General features: G+C 40.3%; 1 protein-coding gene across 2 annotated transcripts in view; it reads right to left on the bottom strand.

Moving 5' to 3' along the window:
• Positions 1–2,217: 2,217 nt before the first annotated feature.
• CLIC5 (CLIC family member 5) overlaps positions 2,218–25,581 on the bottom strand; it is a 77,552-nt gene continuing 54,188 nt past the window's right edge. For both annotated transcript variants that reach the window (XM_085057057.1, XM_085057059.1), the window contains exons 5-6: positions 13,631–13,812; positions 2,218–11,381 (exon numbers count right to left, since the gene is read on the bottom strand). In XM_085057057.1, the coding sequence (XP_084913183.1) occupies positions 11,214–11,381; positions 13,631–13,812 (350 nt within the window). In that variant the 3' untranslated portion in view covers positions 2,218–11,213. The remainder of the gene's footprint in view (positions 11,382–13,630; positions 13,813–25,581) is intronic.

Raw genomic sequence — 25,581 nt, 5'->3', positions numbered from 1 at the left:
CAAAGGCTGGCAATTAAAGGCATCTGCTGGGCTCATGAAAGGAAAGGCATGCACGAGATATGAAGGATGGATGACACCTGAAATGTCTAAACTCTTGCCTGGTGCAGACTGGACTGATTGCAGCGTGTCGAGAAGGACATGTGGAGTGTTACGTCAGGTATTGAGATAAAAAGGAAAATCCAAACTAAACCCTCCATGACAAAGCTTCCCCCCAGCCCATCCCTGAAGGAAGAGGTGCCAGCAGCTCCATGGAGCCCATCAAGGGCTCTATTTTTCTCATGGCAAGCAGGGAGGGGGAGGGACAGCAGTACAAATCCCTGTCAGATAGAGTGATTACCTGGGTAGAAGTGATCTTTCAGAGACTGAATGACCAAAAAAATGACCAGCAGCAGTGAGACTTTGCTGTGGAAAGGGGAAAGCTTTGGCTTGGTTCAGAGCAAATGCATAAGGAATGATAAAATAAAGACAGAGATGATAAGTGATCCAGGCTGTTACTCACCCCATTTTTCATCATTCAGATCTGCAATCACAATCACTTATGCACAGAAACCACTTATTTTCCACAGTGCCTAATGGATCTGATGTACTCAGTCTTACTCTTTGAAAACATCACCTAGACCAATGTCCAGAGAGCCTGAGACCAGTGCTAGATTTGCTTGTACAATGAAAGGAGACAGAGCTATAAGGAATAATTTTTAATTAAATAAACACCTAAAAACCCACCAGTGTTGAGCATTTTTTGTGTACAGTCAGTAGGTCAACCCCAAGGGTTGGGGCTCCTGGCACTCCTCTGTGAATTATTTGGTACTGGCCACTGTCAGAGATGCGCATCAGGAAGGAACAGCCTCATACCTCTGGTTCTGGCAGGACAGTGACTTGATGGAGCTTTGCAAGGTGTGGATTTCTACAAGAAAATGCCCAGCAGTGTTCTCCATCAGCCACAGCAGTGCACAGCAACCTTCAGCCGCTGAGCAACTGAGCAGCAAAGCTGAACTTCCATTCAGGTCTGGTTACAAATAAGACCCAAAAAATATTTATTAATTCTTTGATATGTCTGATGGTGAGTTTTTCTGATTCCCTGGTTTTTCTTCATGCTGCCATGAGAAGAGAGAAAGGGAAAGATCATATCTGATATGAAGGTGAACCTCAATGTTTGCACATTTAGAGCTTAGTCCAAAAGCAGTCATCCAAGGGCCTGGATTTCTGGTGCTGGACAAGTGAAATGGAATTTCAGCTCTAGTTAGAGCAGAAACATTAGGTTGCCACTTCCCACCTTTGGTCTGGAGAATTTGAAACAGATGCCCATTTTTATATGACACACAACATTGAAAAATATGTGATACGAGAGCAATGCAGGACTAGAGAGATGAGGCCCTTTGGGTACAATCTTTGGTGACCAGAAGAGAAGCTGACATGTAAATTCAGAGAAATCCTGCTTGTTCCTCTCCATTTGCAATTACTGGATGATGAACTCTTGTTGTTTCAGATGGAATGTGATTCCCTGTCAACTGCTATGAGAGAGATTCCAAGCCTCTGTCTGTAATGTGTCTCTGGAACTGGTTTGCTCTGGGGGTGCTAAATTCAAAGTTCTGTGCTGGAATTCAATTTACAATACTCCACATTTGTGTATTGTAATCCCAGAAAGGACATCCTGGAGCCAGCCCTCCCTTGGCTGTGTCTAATCTCTTACAGCAGAAACAATGTAAGAAATGAGGCAAATGGAAACCTCCTTCCTCATGGACTTTCTCTCAGCCCTGGTACTTAGGGACTTCTTGACTTGAAAATTGCTTCCAAAGTTTCATGTTTAACAACATTAATGGATCTGTTCTTCAGGAAGTTGGTGTGTCCATATCTGAACCATACATTCATTTTGATCTGCACAGCATCATCCAGTAAAGGGCTCCAAAGTTTAATTGCACACTGTGGAAAAAGGCTTTTCTTTGTGATTGCTTTAAACTTGCTGCTTGATTATTTCATTAGGAACACATAACCTCTGATATGAGAAATAGGGAATAGTCACACCCCATTTAGCCCCCTTCATTATTATATAGAGGTGTATTGTAACCCAGTCCGTTCTCATATCCCATTTTTAGATCTAGGGATGAGTATAGCTGTATTCAAGCTCTGAGCACAATTTTGGATTTTTGCAAGAAAAGAAAAGTTGCCTGTTCAAAAAAAAAATTAACAAAATTAAACAAAAGTTCAGGAATAACCCAATGAGAAAATAAACCACTTTTATTCAAATTATCAGGTGTTAATCACTCTTGGAATAAAATTATAAACAGCTCCAATTCAGGAAGGTGGTTTCTTCATTTAACACATACTCATTTGAAGGATACAAAAGAAATATTTGCTTATATATTCAAAAGCTTAAAATGAAACAATGAGCAGATACTTTTTCTGTGTTTAAAAATTCAATTTAACTCTTTCTTCAATAATAAAATATACTACCTATTATACAAAAAGGACGTTGATTTATTCACAGTTGACAGAGTACAGTCTCACAATCATAATATCAAAGGTGAACTGCAATGGTTTTTTAGTTCTATTTTTCTTATTATTATAGATTATAAGGGTTACAGCAGCACACAAAGGCCCTAATCAGGGTCATGTAAGGAGCTGCACATGCAGAGAACAAATATATAGTTCCTACTCCAAAAAGTTGCAATCTAATCTAAAATTGCACATTAAGAGAGGATAAGCCTCAACTCAAAAACACAAGTATGCAAAGGGATCCTGGTTTTCTTTCTTATCCAGGGAGACCCCTGGATACACAGTTACTTTTCACTGTCAGACACTAATTAATAGTTGTTTACAAATAAATTACTTTCCTTTGAAGCTTACCAGATCTGAGCTTAAAGGTAATTCCTACTTTCTCCATAAGAGTTCCTGATCTTTCTCTTAGCCCAGTATTTCAGGTGGTAGCCCTGAAGCCATTTGGCATTTCTGGGATTAATAATATTTTGGAGGAGAAAATCCAATCATGGAACTCAGGTCTTGACCAGTAGCTAAAAATTTGAGTGTTGTTTCAAATGAGCTATTTTTTGCCTGTATAATGTCCTGAAGAGGTACCAAGTCTGATCATCATGTCATGCTTCACTGCCCAAATTTTGGCTTTGAATGTCAGTGCAGTTTGGAAGCAACTGTGGGTCCATTGGGGCCATGCAGGTCTCAGATTGCTCACACATCGATGGGAAATGTCCTTATATCTCTTAACACTTCCTAACTAGTTCCTTCTATCTGCTCCCCTTCCTCTCTTTCAGCCTTAGACCTCCTCAAAGTAACCAGGATTGTACCCCAAATGAGTCAGGATTTGAAAACAAGTAGGTTTGGGGGAAAAGAAAAAAGCACTTCTGCTCAACTCCAAATCTTACTATGCAATTTGGTTTTGATCTTCAGGCTTTAGAACTGAAAACAGATTACAAAAATAAATCTATTGATCACTATATCATAATTTTCTAGGAAATACACAGCAGGACCCTTCAATTAAAAAAAAAAAAAAAAAAAAAAAGGAAAGGACAAAAGGGAGCAAAGGGGGATTACCATCATAGCTCTGAGGGTTTGCACAGATCAGGACCCGTTCTCCAGAAACCAAACCAAGCAGCTGTTGGAATTTGTTCACAGCCTCTGAAAACACACCCAGGAGCACAAACTGTCTGGTTTGCACCAGGAAAGAGAGTTGGGATGGGGTTTGGGGTTTTTCGCCCCAAATTCTTACAGTTAATAATGCCCAGCAATTCCCATCACTACACTACACAACACACTCCTGGTTTCTTTGAAACCCAAGGCTTAGAAACAGAACAGGCATTGGAAATGAGAAGTGAGGCAGCAGCGGGGCAGCTCGGTGCACTTATGGGAACATTTTTAAGCCATTTAGCAGGAGTTTATTGCTCCAGCACTGGAGGCTTTGAGCATTCAAGCACGACAGGGTGTGCATTGTTGTGCCAGAACTGCCCGCCCTGGGTGTGTGTGGTGTGGGGCAAGGGGCCAAGGGCTGTGTTTAAACGCACCCGCACGAGAAATGCGATTTAGGCAGAACAAAGCTCACTCCTGTTGTGCCTCCCCGTGATTATAAAATAGATCTGTGTCATTATAAATAGAAAATGACTGGTGACAAAGATGCTGCTTTGACTCACTTCTGAGGCCAAGCTCCTTCGCTGCGGTTCCTGATGTCAGACCAATTTAGCGGCTGCGCTGCAGGCGAATGTGTCTGGTTTGGGGTTAGCCAGTCCACATCTCATGATGGCTTAATCTCATTTTAAAACAGCAGGGGATTCACTGGGGTCCTTTGCAAGCATCGCTCCTTCACCCAAGGACGGCTCTGGACGCCTTCAAAACGCACTGTGCCCACTGCAAGGCTCAGATTGCTAAACAGCAAATTACCTTGTCCTCCGAGGGACTGCCAAACTTTCGGGGTCTGTGAAGTTGAGATCCTGCTTCTACACAACTAAATGGTGTGGTTCTTGTTTATTCCAGTGGGAACCAAATCAAAGACACAGAAATAATAGTGCTGTTTCAAGGGTGTAAGTTTTCCTCTTTATGCCACCTTCCATCCCAACAAACTTCACAGCATGATTGAATTAAATAATGCAGATAAATACCCTGAATATATTTATATATAGTTTTCATGTTGTACAGTAGGTAATTTAAAAAAAAAAACAACAAAAAACAACCAAACAAAAAAAACCCCAAACCTGAAATTAGAACTGAATCTGAAGTCCCTATTGCAGTATCTGGAATATTCTGTTCATTTACTCCCAAGCATGTTTCTTAAAACAAACTACAATCTTTCTGCTTCAATAATTTAATCAGAATCCCACTTCCATTCGTATTTTATACCACAGTTTATTCCCAAAGCTGGGAATAGCCTCTCATTTCCTGAAAGCTCTTAAAAACTTTCTTAATGAAAGAGTAGAGAAATCTGCTGTTTGCAAATTCTACTTACTTATTGCTTACTTCCAAACTAAAGTAGTTAATTTAATGAAGGAGGGGAAAAAAGAGTGAAAAAGAAAAAGACTAATTTGGTGCCTGTAGCCATTTCCCAAATTCTTCAGTTTATAGATCTAGAGAGACAGAGAAAGAGCAACTTCTCAGCAGTGCAGCAGAAAAGGCTAAAATGACCCTGTGAAACCCAAGCAATTCTGGGAATTAAAGGATGTTCACTCCTGTTATGCTTCCACACTGCAAACTGCTTTTAGGGCTCCCAGTAGTCCCCATTAGCAATAGCCAAGCTTTTCTGTTTTAATTTAATTTAATTTAATTTCCACCAACAAATTCCACCCTGTGGTGAGAATTGACAGTATCATGTTGAGAACCATTAAAGCATATTTGGATTGTTTTTACTCCATGTATACATATAAAAAAAAAGAAAAAGAAAAAAAAAAAAAGAAATTCCCCCACCCTTCTTAGTTTTCTTTAGACAAGCCACTTCATAATAAGAGTGAGGCAGACACAATGGAGGCATCGTTGTGCTGTGGGATACCACAGGGAGTGTGGTCGGAGATACAGCAGAACATGCTTTGGCATTGCACTGCCAGCACAGCCTGGTCCCAGCTCCACTCTGAACCTCCCACAGGACCAGAACAGAGCCTGGCAGCACTGCTTGTGTCCCTCCAGTTACCACCTGGTGTCCTTCTTCTGCACTAAGACCTTTTATATCACTGCTGCCTCCTTTTCTCCTTGAATGTATTCTGTTCTCTCTGCTCTCGAAACATCTTTGTGCTTATGCAGCCTTTGGCTTTACTGGGAATTCCTATTGGGAATTCCCCCACTGGGAATTCTGCCACCAGATTTCAAAGGGAAGAGAATAATAATGCCCTTCATTAACGTAGGTTTTTCTGTCATGACTTTTAGGCCCCTCTCCAGGCAGGCAGGCAAGCACATGTTTAACATTAAACACATCAGTAGTCCCTATTCACATGCTGCAAGCTAGAAATGCTCATTAGCGCTGGATCATGGCCCCAGCTGAGCTCTAACGCTGCAGCCAGCGAGCTGGGCAGGAGGAAAGGTGGAAAGGTGGCCCTCAAACCTTTCATCATGTTTGCACCATCACTGGTGGAGTAGTTTTGGCTCCTCCAGCGGGTGGTGGGTGCCCTTGGCAGCAGAGGCACAGCCTGCTGAGCTGTGACAATGTCACCATTCAGAGCTGCTTAGCTGATGAGCACAGCTCAAACACACCACATTCAAATGCATCCTCGGGAGTGTTCTCAGGATTAGCATCTCTCCAGTGAATGGTGAAAGGCAAATGATTTGGGGCAACAGGGGAATAAGACGATGGCTGCAGTCTCTGAGAGGTTGCTGAGTCCTGTGTGGGGAGTGCCCGAGGGATTGCATGGGATTCTTCAGGCTTTTACATCACATGTTAAAAATGGACTGATCAAGCTTTGGAAAACAGCACTGGATGGGGTTTCTGGGCTTTTCTAGGGCCAAGTGTTGTTTGGAATGTGGGACAAGGAAATAAAGCAGCTTAATGCTCTCTGCTTTCCCTGCACATGAGCTGGAAGGAGAGAAAAGGGAACAGGACTCCTTTTTTCACTGCTGAGCACCACATGGGCTGTCATAGTTCAGTGTCCAAACCAGCACATCCCTCCTGAAAGGAGGAAATGGGAAATTTGTGACTCAGAGGGAACATGTCTACTACCTCAGAGAAACCCCTAGGCAAAGATGCCTTCAACATGCTGCCTTGCTCATGTCTGTGCTGAAATTCAAAATCGAGACTAAACAGTCTATCACTCTTGGTTAAAGTATCCCAGATTAAAAGACACAATTTTTCTAATGCTTTTAATACTGCTTTCTAAAAAAAAAATTTTTTTTAAAAATCATTACCCCCTTCAGCTTCTCAACAAGTGTAAACCTCCAGTTACCTGCCTCCTCTGCAATTACTAAGTCATTGCACACATCAAAATTAATGAAAAGGTGAAAGATTCAGCAGAAAGGCAAAATATTACTGGAAAAATATTTCTTAATGTCAAAAGCAATTAAAGAATATGGAATACATGTAGAAGAGTAATAAACATATTTCCTCATGCTTAAAGGAATACACATGAAGGAGGACACAAGACTTTGGGGTTATTTCTTTCTTTAAAACATGAATTAATTTTTTTTTTTAAATAATGCTTCCATGTGCTTCTGGTTTTACAGGACTATGATTTTCACTGACTAAATTTTTGCAATACTTTCAATTCAGCTAATTAGCCAAACTCAGGTGATGCATACAGGGGGCTTCATCCCATCTGTCTGGGAGGAAGGGTCACATTAAAACACAGTTTCCCCTGTGCTCATCCATGAGAATCCTGCTACTTACCACTGAGGAAATGGCTCTGGCTAACTTGGAGCTGAATTTGAGCGCAGACAATAGAGGGAGAAAGGTTTTTAGGAGTTAAAACAAAATAAATATATATCTAAAATAAATGCTATGTGCAATTCAGCAGAACTTTCTTGTAGGAAACAAAGTTGTCTATTTTCTTTGTAATATAGACTGTCATTCCCCTCTGGCAGGGGCTTTTCAGCTGATGGAAACAGAGCATAAACCTTGAGCTCTATATTCCACCCTAGACCTGATAAAGCAATATTGTGATGTGATTTCTATAGGAAAAAATGTTTCTCAGAAGCCCTGGTTTAAACAGACTTTAAACAGATATTCTTTAGTCCTACCTGTGCTGCAAAGTGACCCCTTGGCAATTCAAACAGTCTAACAGAGAATAAGGGTAACTAATCTATGGGATCCCTAAGAACTCCCATACCATTGCTAATAGAAGAAAAATCAATATTCATTCCAATATGAATGGAGTGTTGGATTGACTGAGCAGGGAGCTTTGAAATAAATATCTAAGAAATGTTTGGATGAAATGGACATCTTCAGAGACATTTGGTCTGCATTTCTGAAATGTAGATGATTAAATCCACATTGTTGGCTTCTTCCCCCTCTGCACTATGTCTTTACATCTTGCAAAAAAATTTATGAACAAAGTTATTGTAAATCTGCAATGTCTGTCTTGTCACTTAGATTCTTTTCAGAAATGTTGCCTTGCCAATGTAGATACACAATCTTGTATGATTAATATTTATTACTTATAATTCTAAATACAATGGAAGGTCACCAAAAATACTCTGCCTAAAAGAGTCTGGAGCCCTTTAAAATCTTGTTGGTGATGGATCCTGAGTCTTGAGAACTGAGCGCAAAATCTTAGCAAAACACTTTTCTATGTAGGATTTCCAGTATTTCCTGCTTCTGGCTTATGGATAAAGCAAAAAAGCACAAAGGTGAGTGAAAGGTACAGATCTGAAAACATGAGCTTTGATTTCAAACCCAAACAAAGGTCAGGGAATGTCTGAACCTGTCCATAATCTTGGATCAGCCTATAATAGAGTTATGAGTAAAATGCAAAGTTAGAATGCAGAATGAGACTTGAATTCAGGCAGAACAGGCACCATAGCTGAAAACTGCCCCACTTTCCTCCAATAGTTTCCATAGTTATATTTTATCTAGACATTTTGGAATATTGTATGAAAAATGAAGATATTTATGAATTTTTAAAATTAATTAAAAGGAAATTAGCCTGGGGACTTTCAGATTTTATTATGAAATCTTAAATTTTTTTAAGGACATGCAAATCATCTTAGAAAAAGTTCATTGCACTTATAGCTCATTTTCTTTTTTATATAAGCTCAACCATTTTTAAACATCATTTTTAAAAAATCAGATGCAATTGGAGGTCACTGAAATCTATGGATTGTGATTTGGCCCTCTTCTATGAAAAATAACAACAAAGTAAAGCAAAATGGTGAAGATTGTGAGATGGAAATCAGGGCACACCCTGGTTCACCTGCCTGAGAACTGCTGCATGTTTGGACAGTCTTCTTTTAGAAGCTAAATATAATAAGCAGAGAGAGAGTATCTGCATCTGCTTCTGTGTCTTTTATTCAAAGGTTCACTACAACTGCGACTCGGCAAAGCTACTGATTGAAGTGCAAACCTGGGAAAAGCCACTGAGAAAAATGTAGTTTCTGTTGATCAACAGGATCATACTGAAAGTAAAAAATCCCCAGGACCATTGATCAGATAGAAGACTTTTCACTAGGAACAAATTTGCAGAGCTCTGCTAATAAAACTTTCCTAAACAGACTGAGCCATCCTGACCCACGTGCTGAGTGAAAAAAAAAAAAAAAACAATAGAAAGACAGACAGAAAGGATCGAGTCAATTAAGATAAATAAATAAATAAATAAATAGTTGTCAGATTTTTTTAAAAAGAAAAAAAAGAAAATAGTATCACAATAATTCCAATCTCATGAAGAAATGTTTTTAACAAGCTACATGTGCTTGTGCAGACACTTCTAATCTCATCAGATTTTTCTGGCTGCTATTAGTGTTCTCTGAGCCAGCTGATTTCTCAGCAATATTTTAAAGAGTGCAAACCTTTGCCCTCCAGTCTAGCCGCTGCTAAAATAGCCCATTCTAGGAGAAGACTTGAGAGTTCATGGATTTTCTTCCAAGGTTTTGAAAGTTCAGAACAAATTGACCGTTGCACACAAAACAATAGTCAACCGCAAACTCTCTTCAGTCAATGAGCAACATTCTGCTCCCAGTTGGGTTAGTGTGAAAAGTGGAATAATCCCACCAAAGCAACAGGATGGTTTCAGATTGTCATGAGAATCACATGACAGAGGCTGCTTTTTGATGTTCCACTTTCCCAGCTCTCTGGCTGCAAACAAGTCTGCTGTCAAGTTCCCCTTGGTCACAACTCACCAGCTTGGGGTTCCCCTCAAATCAGTGAAGCTCTAGCAGCTCTGATCAGAAGGGGAGCCACATCAGGTTACAGCTCAGCTTTATTTTGTCTTTTAAAACACCAATAAATCCCCCCAAACTGAAACCCATGGGCCATGTGCGCAGCTGTACATATTGGAGCATGTGAGTTTTAAGTGAAAGGGCTGTCATCCTGAATTTACTAAAAGAACGTGCAAATAATCACTGGTGTAAAGTAGATGTGCCAGGCAGGCATTGCAGATAGAGCAAAATAATCTCTTTGAGAAAAAAAAACCTAATTCAGAACTGTGGAACATGGATGGGTAAAGTTTGGATGAGCAGGACTGAGGCATCATGCCTGGATTTCTGCTAGCACACTTGCTGAATTCCTGGCTGGAAACATGCCTCTCACTGTGCCAGCCTGCCCTTGTCGAGGCTCTCACAGCAAACTGCTCCTGGGGTGACATGATGAGTGCTTGAAAGTGACCCATCTGGAGCCCAAGGCGACGAAAGCTCTTCCCCTGCCTGGAATCCTTGTGCGGCGACAGCTTCCTGCTGCTGATCCAAGTTTCCCAAGATAGCAATTATAGTGGAACTGGCAACCATACAGCCAAGATGACAATATCCTACGTGGTTTGGTTTGCTGTGCCAATTCCCTCTGTGGGTGCTGGAGTCAATCTGCTGCCCCTGTTATTGCTGTGTCTGTCTCTACCAACCAGCAGATCCACTGGGCATTTGGCACAGGCCCTGCTCTTCCAAGGGCTGCCTGTTCAATTGCTCATTCACTCTCTTTTGCTTTAAACATTCGGATCCAACAACACCATGCAAATTTTATGCAGAGTAGCATCTGCAAGTCTGACATATTCGCTCAGGCTTCCCCCTCTTGCGCCAAGTTAAAAATAAATACCCTATAAACTCCTGGGCCTGCTAAGACAGAAGATGCATTCAGAGAGTTTATTTAAATATAACTGCTAAGAGTATTTCTGCTTTAGGGTCAAGCTCCTATTTTTCCCCTCTCTCTCTCTCTCTTGTATGTTGCTCGTGCCTAAAGGATCTTAATAGAACTGGGGGAAAAAGCGTCCTTGAACTAACCTAGAGAAGAACCAGTTCTATGTGTTCCTAAATCCCTTACCAGAAATTTCAGCTAATTTTAAAACTCTAAAGAGTACAGGTCATGATGTACCCCCAGCACAGAACAAGAAACTAGTCAAGTGGACTCATTTCCAATACTGATTGCAAATAACACCAGTTGAGCCAGATCTTGGGTTAGACTTGAAAAGGTCTCCACCCCCCCACATTAGACCTGCCTTCTCTTCTCTCCAGGGAGAGGCAGATTTGTCCCTGCCCAATACACTTGGAACAGGTGAAGTCATAGGGATGCCAACCAGACAGCATAAGGATAAAGTACATCTTAAGGCAACAAGGAGAAGAGTCTGTAAAAGGGGACAGTGAGCCAGGGCTGGGGGCAGTTAGGACTTGCTGAGCCTCTTGGCCACGTCTGCGTAGGCTTGCTCGATTTCTTTGTCTGCTGCACAGGTGTTGGTGAACTCATCCCTGGCATAGGCGTTCTTCAGGTATCGCCACAGCCCCGTCATCTCCGCCGGGAACTCGAAGTTGCGGTATTTCTTTGCAACAATCTAAAGCAAAGACAAAACACATGGAAAAAAGAATCTCACCGGTGATGTATCTCCAGGCTCCTTCTTAGGCAGCTTCTTGCTCTTTTCAATCATATAATTAATAGAAAGCAAGAGGAATGTTTGCAGGATCGGGGACTTATCATAGAAAAGCCTGAGAAGTGACTGCTGGTTATCTCCTATCTTGCAAGGCTGCTGCTTGGCCCAAGGACACTCCAAAGCAATGACCTGGCTACTCTCACCAAATTGAAACTTTTATGGTACTTGAAATTCATTGATTTTACCATATTGGGGTTTTTGGGGTATTTTTACACGTCTTAAGTACATCACTTAAAGCTGAAACACCACATAAGAAGGGGCTGAATCATAAAGGCAAGACAGATTTAAGAGAGAGGCATTAGAAATTATTATTACATATTTTCATATTAATTATTATATTTAACATTATTTTATATATATGGTATTATATTTTTAATATATGTAATATATTTTGTCTGGCCAATGGTGTCAGAGGATATAACCACCTACAGCTGTTGGAAGGCTGTATCTGTGCTCATGAAAAAGAAAAATTCAGGGTGGTATGAGTACCATGATTAGGAAACCAAGATGATTTGGCATATATTAGAAACAGGAGTATTGGGATAAACTGAGGGAGAAAATGGTTATTTCAAGACTTGTTAGACTAGGAAATTGTCTATCAAGGCAAATTTTCGATTTCTAAAAACACTCAGGCCCTTATTCAGGAAAATAGTTAAGAGCATACTTAATTTTAAGCACCTGTACAGTCCCATTGAAGTCAATGGGATTAATCTGCACTTAAAGCTAGTTGGTTGGTTAAGTATCTTGCTGGATTGGGATATTTCAGTTTCCCTATAGGAATATACCATATAGAATAAGCCTGTGGTGACAGAATGAACTAGCTGATAGGAAGGGATGGATTAGCTAATTTAATGAGTGCTTCCAATCTCTAATTTTTCTGACAGTATAAAATTGTTCCTGGGCATAAATTACATACATATGTGCCACAGAGTTCCTCTTTATTTTTAAAGCACATGGTAGAGCTGTTTTCCATCTCAGATTTCTTAGGATAGTCATGTTCTCAGAAACGACTGTGATTTGTTTTTATTACCAGGATCCACTTGGTATATGCAAGTCCAAATCTTGTCCTAAACTGCATTTAATTAAGCATTCTTGCTTTCCATGATGCTTCACACGCATATGGGGAAGATAAAACCTGCTGGGCAACTTAAGTCAACATTTTCAAAATTTCCAGCACACATCTTCCATCAAATGAAAAAATAATTTACCCTTTCTTCTATCTGCAAAATGCTTTTCAGACAATATCCTATGGCTATCCTATTTGTCTGAGAAAAATTTTAATTCTCTTTTGACATCTTTCATTTCATCCCAAGGAGACAAGAACCAGTAAGGGGCCACACATTCATTTTGCATTGTCTGACTCCAACATTGCCAATGAAGACAAGCCAGAAAAAGCGTTAAACCTGTGAGAATATTATCGCATTTCTTACCTGGTGACTTATGTGCTTTTTCTAATTTTTTTTTTCTTTTTGCATGTGTGCAGTCAGCTCCCAGGCTCAGTTTATGTTTTGGCTCACAGAGCCAAATTAGATGCATGACTTGGCTTTAATTCCTAGCTTGCTCGCTTGCCAAGGTCTGCCAGGTACTTGCGTTATTCTAAAGCAACATGTCATCTGATAAATTAAGTAAACGCAACATTTAGAAGTCAAGATGATGTACACAGTTTGCACTACACCAGCAACCATAGTACATCTTAAATCCTGGACCTCGGCAGTGACTTTGATTTCTTAACTTCTCTGTGTGAAATACCAGATGGAATAAATATTCCCCAAAGAGATGGACTGCTGCTCTTAAGTTACAAATGGGTGGGAACTGACTGAAGTTTTGACATGTTTCTTAGGAGTATTAGGAACTAATTAATATGAAAGACTGCTATTACTTGCAGGAGGGTAAAAATAAAGAGATGAGACATCTAGAACTTAATATTGTCTTTGCCACTAATTAGTGATGGGACCATTTTCCCATGTACTAAATATAAAGTTCTTTTAGTTAACCTATAGGAAAGACTGAGGAGAAAAAGTGTGTTTCAAACTGCTCTTCTAGGACTTAAGAACTCTCTGCTGAAATACACATTGGTCTTAGCACTCAGCTTTCAGAGCAAGGCACATCAATGTCACACAAGGCTTCTTTGACCATCTCATGACATCTTTTACCTTGACAACGTGGAGTTTGGGCAGAAGGTTGCAGTCAGCAAGTGTCAGGTCATCTCCATCCAGAAATTTGCGTTTAGACACTTTCTCCTCTTCAGTGCTGTTTGCATCAATCTCCTCTGGCAGGGGAGTTCTCAGGTAGTCATCCAGCTTCTTCAGAGCCTTCACCAAGCCCCTTTCAAGAGCTTTGCCAAAAAAAAGCAATGAATAAGTGATTAGGGCAGAATAAGACTTGTTTGTAAACACTCATTGTCAATGGCTGTGGTAGTGTCTGGAAAAAAAGCCAATTTCTTTGTTGTTAATTCGTGCTCCAAAGCCTGCACAATCCGATGGCAAAGTAGCTCAGCAAGGTACGTCTGCCTGGGGATAAAGTTAATCCTGCAACAGGAAAAGGGACACAGGAACCTTTATGTGCCATGTCTTCTCCTAACAACAAAAAGCAGTGGAAGAGCTCACAGAAGGAAAAAACAGCTTGTCAGTATGATACACCAAAAAAACCATGTATTCCTTATTATATTCTTCTGGTCTGTTGAAAGCCATCACACAAGAACTGGAGCCCTGTACAGTGTTCTTTCATTTTTCTAACCAGACATGTAGGACTGCAATGAAGCAGAATTTTCTAGCATTACTTCAGCTCTACCAAGTCTTATTTTTACTTCTTTCAACCCCCTTCCATAGTAATTAAAGGCAATAGCAATAATTCCAAAGATGCTAACCAGAGCTCCACGGAGCTGAAAGATATACTACAAATGAGATGAGATATTAGCCAGTGTTACAATTCCCATTTAACTCAGGTTCAGCTTTGGTGCAAATGCTCTTTTTGAGAGGTCTCAAATAGGGTCTCACAATGGAGAGGATACTCCAGACCTCTAAGTTCAGGTACTGAAGATTATGGCCCACACTGCTGCTGGCTCCAACTAATTCCAGTCTTCAAATGCCACCTAGACCTCTACAGCAAAGTGCAAATTATTCACCCAGGCAAGAAATTTGTGCTCTTATGCTTCACTGTCAGGATAACAGAAAAACTTGCTTGCAATAATGCACTTTAAAAAGCTGAATAACTTTGTGCAGGTTTGTGTGTTAGTTAAACTGCAAACACCTGGGGACAAGAAGAGCCTTTCGTGTTTCTGTTTGAAGGGTGACAAGCATGATGGAGTCCTGGTCTCCCACAAGTGCTCCAAAGTGCTAAAGCAACATAAATAAGAAACAGCAAGAATTTACAATGTGAAAAAAATAACAAAATGACTCATGGGCTTAGGGCCAGAATTTCAGCTGGTGAAAATTACCTGCAGTGATTTATACCTGCTGCAGATGTGGCCTGGAGTCAGTATTAACAGCCTAATACTGTAAAATCTTATATCTCTGAGTAACTCACTGCCACTGAACTTAGGGGAGAGCTACTGAGGTGGTGTAGCACTACAAGGTCTGCGGAGAGAAAATACAAAGAGCAATGGGTTCAAACTGGCATAGGGGAAATTTGGTTAATTATATGGAAGAAATTCTGTATTGTGAGGTAGTGAGGCACAAGAACAGGTGGCCCAGAGAAGCTGTGGCCCCATCCCTGGCAGTGTTCAAGGCCAGGTTGGATGGGCTTGGAGAAATCTGGGATAGTGGGAGGTGTCCAGTGGTAGAGGATTTGCAACTAGATGGTCTGTAAGGTCTCATCCAACCCAAACCGTTCTGTGATGCTATAATTCTAAATATATTTATTGAGCACAACAGGAGCTCCAAAGGGCTGCAGCAGACACCCTTCTCAGAGAGCCTTGCTGGCACAGGTAGCTGCACAGGCTCTGTTGTCAGCTGCCCCTGTGTTTTTGGCACAGGGAAAAAGGCAGCATGTCCAGGGCCACTGAGAGAGCAGGAGCTGAACACCACAGAACATGATTTCTCTGCTGCCCTAACATCCATTAAACCTGTGCCAGCAATGCAAGTCAGATTAAGCCCTTTTATGCCTTGCTCCCACTGAAGCCTCTTGGCCCAGCCCCAGGGAACCATACCAGCTCTTTTGTGGCTGACTCTGAGACACAGTGGCAAACCCTGGCTTAATTGATTGACTGGAGAAATGACTGCAATCCAACTGAAAATACCCCCACAAACATAGCAGGGAGGGAAGGAATTTTATTTCTGAAAGCAGAGCATCTAAAGCGACTGAAGTGCTGCCATCCATAAAACAAAAGTGTTGCCATCCCTCATTTAATCAATTCAAATTGAATTTTGACACTGACATTCTGCTGTCAGATGCTGGCAGTGGTGCCTTTAATCGCCTGCAGCTGTCCTGCATCTCACAACTTCCATGGGAGGGTAGGAACTGTGGAGTGTGGCAGTACTCAAAGGATTTAGCGATCTCTTTTTGCTTTGGCCTAAAACACCTGTTGAATGGACAGTTCTGCTTCTCTTGGTCAGCCTCAGACTGTGTCCTCTTACAATGTGTTCTTGTAGAGACAATAAATTGCTGTGATTTAATTCAGTTTTGTTCATCCGGATTGAGAACTGGCTCCATGCTGACCACTTTCCAGCATTCCCTTCACCCGGTGGGACTGCTGGGTCTTCAAGTCACCTGAGCAATATTTCAGTATCAGGAGGATATTTGATGCCTTGTGCCAGCCCATGGGTCAATTAGGTGTGTGCACAGAGACAGGAGCAGCAGGTGAGGTGTTTTTATGTAACATTTCTGGAACTTACTAGCTTTTGGGTTTTTTTTTTTTTGTTCTCATTGCTCTATCAAAGTGCGTCATGGCTGCACCAAAAACAATGCCTGGAGAGAAGCCTGTTTGTGACAGTGAGAAAAACATCTATCTGAATTCATACTTGGCGCTTGCATATGGCAGCTTTAGGCCAGAAATAAGCATATTTTCAGGGTTCAATACATCTGTGACCTAATTCACAGGCTCTGCTGGAGCCCACAGGATCCTGACATCTCACAATGAAATCACCACACGGTCAGGACCATCTTATATCCTGGTAGTCAAGAACTGAACAACTATTTGTGACACCAGTGACACCACTTATTTAATCAAAACTCTTCTGATCCTAGAAAATCTCTCAGAACAGCCAGGAAAATAGAAAAATAGTGAATAAGAAAGAACTGCTCTCCTTCCAATTAAATAGTGAAAGAATTTTTAAAAACAAAGAGAATTAAAATCCAAAATTTGCCACATCAGATGGAGTTTAGGTGCACAGGATCAGACTTTTAGAGGCTGTCAACAGTTTCCAAGGTATTTTTTGAATCCATATGCAAATATCCATGTTGCAAATCCTATTTTCTAGGTGCCCTGACACATTGAGATTCATCTGTATGATTTGAAATCTTATATTCATCGAGAAGGTACTTGGGGAAATCCCCACTCAAAGTAGGAGGATGTGTAAAAGAATCTAATTTTCTCTCTTACCTGATAGATATTTAAGCATTATGTGAAAGGTGAACAATTGTGAATGGTCACCAGGAAACAACCCCTTCAGAGCAGCCTACAGCTCTGAATGTTCTGCGACCCTTCCTGAGGAAAGAACTGTCTGGGTTCATATTACTGACCAAACTCAGCCTGCATTAATTCCTTAAACTTGGATTTAATTCCAAACTTCCCATACTATGGCTATTTAATGAAACTCTGGATGACTCTCTACATTCTCTTCACTGAGAGCACAGGGGAGAGGATGCACTCCATGTGAACACCAGTCACAGCACCAGACTGGATGAAGACATTTAAAAATAAGTGAAGAATTAAAAAATTACTGATTCCCCATTTGTGAGAGTACCACCCACAGTGAATTTCAGAAGTGGCTAAGCACCTAATTCCCTTGGCAGCTTGCTCTCTGGGAAACATCATTAAATAACTAAATAGGTTTGCTGATAACAGCCAATGGGTGGCATTAATCTTCCCTGAAGTGAGTAAATTAAAAGAATAGGTTTGAATTAAACATCCTGAGAGCTCCCTCTGTGTTCAATAGAGTTTTCTCTTCTACACGTGGTTCTGGTGACCCCAAAATGAGCTGTGGGGAGAACTTTCCCTGAAGTATCTAATCTGACCCTTGCATTGTTTTGGTAATGTCAGGGTGGAGGATTCAATATTACAACACCAAGTAGAACCAGGCTTGAGAATGTGGCTCTGTGCTGCTTTTGAAATTTCTACCTCCAATTGCTTCCCCACCCTGCAGACTTTCAGTAGGAACTTAGAGATCCCAAATGCAACCAGCTCTGAGAGAGGAGCCCTGTCATCAGCTTATCCATGCAACAGCTGAAACGTCTCAACTCCTGGAAATCATTTTTCTGGACAGTGGAATCACCAAGTACAAAGGCACCAGCATCTTACTGCCTCCACTAGGATATATTTACTATAACCTCAAATTCCAAGAAGTTCTACCCATGTATATACAAAATCCATGGCGGAATCATCTCTCTCAGCCTTCTCTACTTCATTCTGGACTACTTATGCAGCCAAAGAAAACTTCTAGCAATCACAGTCCTGCCCTGTCATCCCACCAATTGTAAACAACAATATTAATAAAAAAGCCTCATGAGCTTTTTGTAATTTTTCTTCTCCCTTCAAAACTATGATTTTAAACAACTTTACTTAAGAATCCTGAGTTAGAAGCCAGAAAAATAGCACTTTCCAACCTCAAAGCAACCACAGAACACTTAATGAATGTATTACCATCTGTCAAAGGCACAGGGTGAGGTTCAATTTAGCTGATGATACCTAATTCACAATGACGTTCTGTTTTCAGCAGAAGGTTACTTGATGTTGAACAATGAGATTAACAAATTCTGACATGCACAGAAATACAAATAATGTAACAAAAGTTAATAATTGGCAAAACTGTGTTCTCGGTTACACTGACATAAAAGAGGAGTAACTGCATTGTCAACAAGCTATTCCATATTTACTCCTATTCAACCAAGAACAGACTTTGGCTCTGTTATTCGACTCTCCAAGCAAAAACTTCCTTAAACTATTAGCCTGTGCAACTATTTCAGGGGACAGAGAGAAATCCTTGTGCCTTGAAGTACTTATACTACATCTGAACAAAACATTGGAAAATATAATGCATGGAGCAATCCTGCAAGACAAGCGGAGGGCCAGATGAAAAAGATTCATTAATAGGTACTCAGGGTGAAATTTTGGCCATCCTGAAGCCCATGGAAGTTTTTCTGTTGACTTCAGTGGGGTTAGGATTTCTCCAGCAGCTTCTAGAGCCAAAAGAGACCATTTTAATCAGTTAATCTGACCCCTGAAATAATACCAGCCATAAAACTTCCAGCGTCATCAGTCGTTTCCATCTGTGTTTTCTGTGGGTCAAATGAGGCTGAAGCAAAATGGAAAGTAACTAGAAAGTAGTAAAAGAAAAACGGTTTGGAAAAAAATAAAACTGATTCACGCTGCCCACACCCACAGCGTTTGCAGAGGTCAGATGAGGACTCTTTTTCCCCTTCCTTGAACTCCAAATATTTCCTTCCTTGTTTAATGTTGGGACAAGGAGAAACAGCAAAGCAGACAAAGCACATAAACACCAATCTCTGCGGCCTGAATGAGCCACTGGAAGGCAAATCATTCCATCCTAAAATAGTAGCCTAGGAAAAGCTGAATTACCACCAGAGAAGCCTCAATCTCTCTCTTTCTCTCTCTCTCTCCCTCTCTCTCTCTCCTAGGCAGACTGACTACCTAAATTTAAAATAGCTAAAATGAGGTGAGATGACTCCTTTTTTATGTGTTTGTGTGGACTTCTTGCAGGATAAGGATTTCACTTGAGAGTTATTATGGAAAGAGATGAAAGGCACAGAGGGCACAATCAGAGTAGTAAGAACAATAGATTCTTTAAGCAAATTGAACATAAAAACTACTTGATTTATGTGAAAAGAGAGCAAAACTAGTTAATTTTTTTAGCAAATTTTAAGCAAAGTAATGCAAGATTTCCAAACAAACATGAAAACAAGAAACTCATGTTTGGGGATGGCTGGTTAAGTAAATCATGCCTAGACATTCAATCATTTTTACGTCACTTTTAAAATGTTGGTAATCTTCAAAATTAACACATCATTTCCAAATTAAAAGGAGAATAATCTTCTGTTTCAATAAGTTTGAGAGAAAATACTTTTACTTTCCAAAGCAAGTTATTATTCACAAAATTCCACCCACATTTGCCAATAAATCAGGTTACTAACACCATCCATGGCATTTTTATTTAATAAACCTTTTGTCACAAAACATTTTCTCCAAGTCAAGGACAAATATATGTGATTATCCCTGTGACAACAAGGCTTCAAAGTCATTGAAGCCCAGCAACATCTTGTTTTCTGTAGCCAACATCTGAAACTACCTGAGGCTGACCTCGGCACAACTGCAAGGTTCTTAATTGTCAAGCCCAGGCAAGTTCAACAAACCATGATCCATGTAGAAAAATGAATGATTCCTGCTGCTACCCTGGATCACTGATTGATGTTTTCCCTTTTTACTGCTTTCTTCCACTGCCCTGCAGTAAGATTTATCCTGTAACACACGCAAATGAACTTGGCGAAATACGCAATGAGGGAAAATGGGGAACAGTACATAAATATTCACAGTCTCAATCAAACAATCTGAGATTTATTTTTCCTTTAAGAAAACAAACCACCTTTCCTGATCACTTCCAGATTCACAGTTTGATATTATATGAGACGCAATACTGTTTTCTGGTAGGAGAGGGGAACCAGCTAAGAAACAGCAATTTAAGGTAAGAAAATAATATCATTCTACTAGTCTGACAGTCTGATTAAAAACCAAGGATTCATATTTTCACTCTCTTTTTTCTCCATCCTGCTCTTTTTTTTTCCTTGCTGTCTGACTCAACAGAGTATTGTAACTTTAATCTGTATAGATTAATTCTTCTCCATGGAGGAGCTGTGACTGCAGTACACATGACTCTACCCCACATTGAACAGTTTTGTCTTCCTCCCTGTGATTTCAATAAAACCCTTGAGATCTGAGTGCTGCCTTGATTTCTTCTGTTCAGCCATTGAAGAGTCAGGTGCCCTGTCTAAGCTGGTTCTGTAGGGAATCAGAGGGACTGAGCATCTCCAGAGGGTAATTCCATCCAATGCCTGAGACACCTGATGCAAACCAGCATGACTCACTCCACACATGCCCTTCTTGCTGCGTGAATTACAGATGAAACCTAAAGGACTAGCTCAGACTAGACACCTCACTTTCAGGGAGGTGAAGTCGGGCGAGATGAATCCTACCCTTTGAATATAATTTCACAGTTCACCCAAGTGATGTATGATAATACCTCCAAATTTTTTAAAGTTACTTAAACATTAGGCCTTACTCCCCACAGGGCAAATACATTGCCAATTTGAGCACTGCAGCATCTTTTCCAGGCATGTTTCTGCCTCATAAAATCCCCAGCTCTAAGCAGCAAATGAGTGGGAGGTCACTAAGAGGGCCATTGGAAATGCAGAGGAGGATGAAGGCTGTCTGCTCCCAAGTATCCAAAGCATTTAGATGCCTAAGTCTGGGCCAAAGGGAGTTTCTGGGGTGATTCAGCTCTCCTATTAAAGATGTTCCACTCCAGATAAATAATTCAATATTCACTGGAAAAGAGGCTTGTGCATGTTCCCACAATAAAGTTGGATGCCCACACATCCATGTGGAAAAGCTGTGATCTGTCTGTCTCTACCCACTTAATGAATCAAAAAATACCTGCTTGTGTACACAGAAGAGAAATAAATTAGTGTCTCTTATTCTTCAACTCCACTTTCTCCCAGTTTGGGGCTGTTTTAGGGGACATGGGCTCATGTTCATGCTCCAGACAAGTCAGAGCTGGGACTTGAAAAGGGGTTTTTTAATCCTGGTCAGTGTTGGGATGAGCTTTCACCAGGAATGGGGTGAGTCACACAAACACAGAGGCACACATGGAAACAGCCACACAACTCTGGTCATAAGTCACCTTTCAGACATGGTCTGAACCAGGCAGAAACAGGGACATGTTTTCCATTCATGTAGGCACATGTACGTTGTCCTGTGTACGTCCAGTGAGAGAAATAGAGGTGCTAAGCCCCAGGCTTCATCCAGAACCCAGAGGAACGTGAAGATGACACAGCTGAGGAATACCCCAAGCACCCTCAGAAACCTGGACACATCAAAAACCTATTGATTTGCTTGTGGGTAAGATTCCCCTTGCCTAACTTCAGCCATCTAATTGTTTGGTAATTAGTCCAAACTAATTGTTCACATCTCCCTTGTACAGAGCAATGAAAGAAAGGTACCTCCAAAGGAAATTGTCCCCACTTTAGACCTGTATTTTAAGAAAAATAAAACTGCCCTTTAGAAATGGATTGATGTCTCTCTCCATTGATCAGAAATAAACTAGGACTTTTGAATGACTAACGCATAACTTTTAGACAGACTTAGGTGAAATGACCTGTCCCTTATCATCTCTTTTCTCTTCCCTCCTCACCCCATCTACAGACTGATGATGTGGATTGACTGATTGATTAATTGATTGATTAGAGCTTCACTCAAAATATTTGGGATATTTTGACAGACGTGTCTCAAAAACTTCATAGAAGGAATAAAAGAGACTGAGAGCTCGATTCCCAGCTACCTTTTCCTAAGAAAGAGAAAAATGATCCAAGCATTAAGAGGTTACCTGGATTTAGGAGACCTGAGTCTCTTCTTCTCAAGCGTTTCTATATGACCTTATAAAAATAATTTAAATCATTTGTCCTGCAACTTTCTATATAAAAAATAAAAATAAAAATAAAATACTTTTTGGCCACAAACTTTACACTAGTAAAGCAGCAATGCACCAGCTGTGGATATATGTTTCAGTTTAGATGGAGATAAACAGTAAATATGACAAAAAGAAGAGACACCTTGGCATATTCCTATTTTTGTGACACCATCTGTCCTACTCCCAAATTAAACCTAGTGAAACAGGTGAATCAATAATACACCTTAAAAAGTAAATTAAACATATTTTTCAAGCATCTAGAAAGATTGGTTTCACTTTTTTCTTTTTTTTTTTTTTAACTGAAAATTCAGGTTTCCTCCTCCCCTTTTCTTATCTGGTTTTACAATGGAGGCAAGAAATAAATGCAGTACTTGTAACATTATCACGAAGAATGCAATCAGAGCACCTTCAAATGCAGGGTTTTAAGAAGAAAACCCAGGTGTTCAAATGACACCAAAGGAAAGCTTAATTTCCAAGTCTTTTAGGAGTCCAAGTGACCCTGAGGGCAGGAAACAAGTGAATGTAAAACTACTGGCCTACAAGTGCCCCAAGAAAAACAGCACCAAACCTGCATTTCACAAATCATCGTTGCTCTGCAGCAGCACATAAGTGACAAACATCATTTCTAGGGCACATCCCCAAGGACCTAATCCTGACCTCTGCCATGTTAGGCTTGTGCAGGTGTCCTTAAAGCAACTGCAGACAAGCAGCAGCTGATTTGCATCAGGAAGTTGGAAAAAAAAAAAAAATAAAATCAAGCCCTGCAGATTATAAACACACCTAATTTATAGTATAAGGTTATCACTCTGCTGTCTCGATTTTTAAGTGTTTTCACTCAGAGTGTAAACTTTTGTTTTACTACCAAAGAGCAAAGAAGATGATTCTGGGACTAACAAAGGAAAACTAACTACATGTATCTGCGCTCAAGTCAGAGTTAAGTGAGCTCCTGGTAGCGAGTGCAGCTGGGCTCTAGCAGCAGTGCTCTGGGGACCCCTTGTGTTCCAAGATTTAAGCAAAGAAATTTGTTCCTGTACAGGCTGTTGGCGCTTGAATCTTTAATATCAATTTCTTTCAATCCCAGGCATGTAGAAAAAGAAAGTCTGCTCCTGTTTACACCAGGAAAACCCCAATTACATTCCACTGTCTTCAACTACACGATTGAATTCCAGCATTGGTGAAGACACGTGAGAGGGAGACACAGCAATGCCTAGCTAGCTGCACCTGAGGATGAAATTTTAGAGATATTAAGTTCCCAAATCCTTCAGTTCACCTAGAAAATCTGTCTCAAATGAAATTATTTAATATTTACAGAATTATCTGTCTTTTTTGTTCAAAAATTATTACTGAGACAAAAAAACCATGAGAAAATGAATTTTTCAAACAACTTGCATCTTAATTCTTTTCCATTGTTTTTCTGGTTTTGAGATTTTTTTGTTTCAAGCCCCATGAAATTACTCAGGGATCATCGTGATTATGCCTCAGCTTCACCTCCCTGAAAGCAGAAGCAAAATTAACAAATTTACAAGAAGCAAAAGTTACAATTAAGTCTGGATGTATGGAAATAATTGAAGTGCTAGTAGGGAGGTCACATTGCCTCTGTTGCAACTGAGGCAAGTATCAAAAACATTGTTCCCAGTTCTGGTGTCCCCAGCTAAAAACAAAGCATTGGGAATTCCAGCAAGAGGTCAAAGGAATACAATAACACAGTGTTCAAGGACTGGGAAAAAGCCTTTAAGACCAAAGACACTTCAGTGCACCAAGGACACTTCAATTTCTGCTATTCTCTGCTCAATCAAATCAAATCCTTTTAAGGATGAAACATTAACATGTTTGCACAATGGGAAAAAACCGACTGGGATGTGATTTGTAGATGATAGTAAATAACCCAAAGATCCTTCTGGCCTCAAAGTCCATGAAATCCGGATTATTTTTTTCTGCGATCAGAAGAATCAGGATATTTTGACAAGAATTTTTCCTCCAATTCCCATTTTATCACCACATTTTTAGCACTATTTTAAAGCTGAAAGTCAATGACTTAAGATCTACCTAATAAAGAAACTTAGCAGCATTGATTTTCATTTATGTCTTGTTCTTCTTTTCCCTGTTATTTTATTAAGAACGTTTGCATGCATAAAACAAAAAAAAAAAAAAAAACAAACAAACAAAAAAAAAAACAAATCTGTTTAGGGAAAAACAGATTCTGGGCCAATTCTTTTCCCTTTGAAGTCATCAACACTTTTGCAAACTGACTTCCAGGAGCCAGTCACTGGGCCTTCTATCATGTGATAGCTTGCAATGGCTAAATATAAGCCTGTGAACAATCCTGTCAAGACATCAAGACCAGTTGGGTATTTAAACCTGAACATTTGGTTATATAAGATTTGAACACTGAACTGAGTAAGGCCACAACTTCATCTATCTCCTTGCTGTGGGCAACTTAACTTCAGATACACCAAGTCTATCACAACGAAGGGAGTTACCCACCAGGGCAAAACCATAGAGCAATGAAGTTAAAACTCAATTCTAAATAATAATGTAATTTAGACCTCCCATTCCAGCAGGGAGGCGCTTAATTCCTCCCAGGACTGCTGCCGCCAGATTGCTCTAATCCACTTCCAGCTGTGCTGCTGCTCCTGTGTGTGAGCATGGGAGCTCAGCTGGGAAACAGAACAAAGCATCCCAGAAAAGCCAGCAGCACTTGGAGGAATATTCAAACACACAGGGGAAATAATTCCCTCTTAAAGAAGAGCGTCTGCCAACTACTGTTCCCATTGCAAGTGTTTCAGTCCAGGCCTGGCCTTGCATACAGGCCCTGACTCAGCAAAGACTTGAGAATGTGCCTTAGTTTCATCATGTCATTAACCTTGTTGACTTCAGCATGTTCTATAACTTTAATTTATATAAATACATATATTCTTTCATATTTTTTTCTCTTCCTCCCTATGGTAGTCTATGTCTTCAAAGTTGCTTCAGCACAGATGTGTCAGAAAATTGTGTCTGTTAGTAAATTTATTGCAAATATTTACTGTTCCCAGAATGGCTGCATCTGAAACTGCTAACCAGCCATACCAAGTCCCTGCCCTGGAGAGCCTGCAGTCTGGTCACACCTGGACTTAGAGAAAATATTCCTTTTGTGTTGTTTTCAAATAGTGTTTTTCAAATTTCCATCAGGAAATCTTTGTATCTCAATTATCAAGGTCTTAGAAGACAGGAAGTTCGGAAACATTTCCTTGTAAGGTAAGTATTTC

This window comes from Lichenostomus cassidix, chromosome 3, assembly GCF_008360975.1.
Source record: "Lichenostomus cassidix isolate B80296 chromosome 3, HeHo_3.0, whole genome shotgun sequence".
In the NCBI taxonomy this organism is placed as follows: domain Eukaryota; kingdom Metazoa; phylum Chordata; class Aves; order Passeriformes; family Meliphagidae; genus Lichenostomus; species Lichenostomus cassidix.
This window is presented reverse-complemented; position numbering and strand designations above follow the sequence as displayed.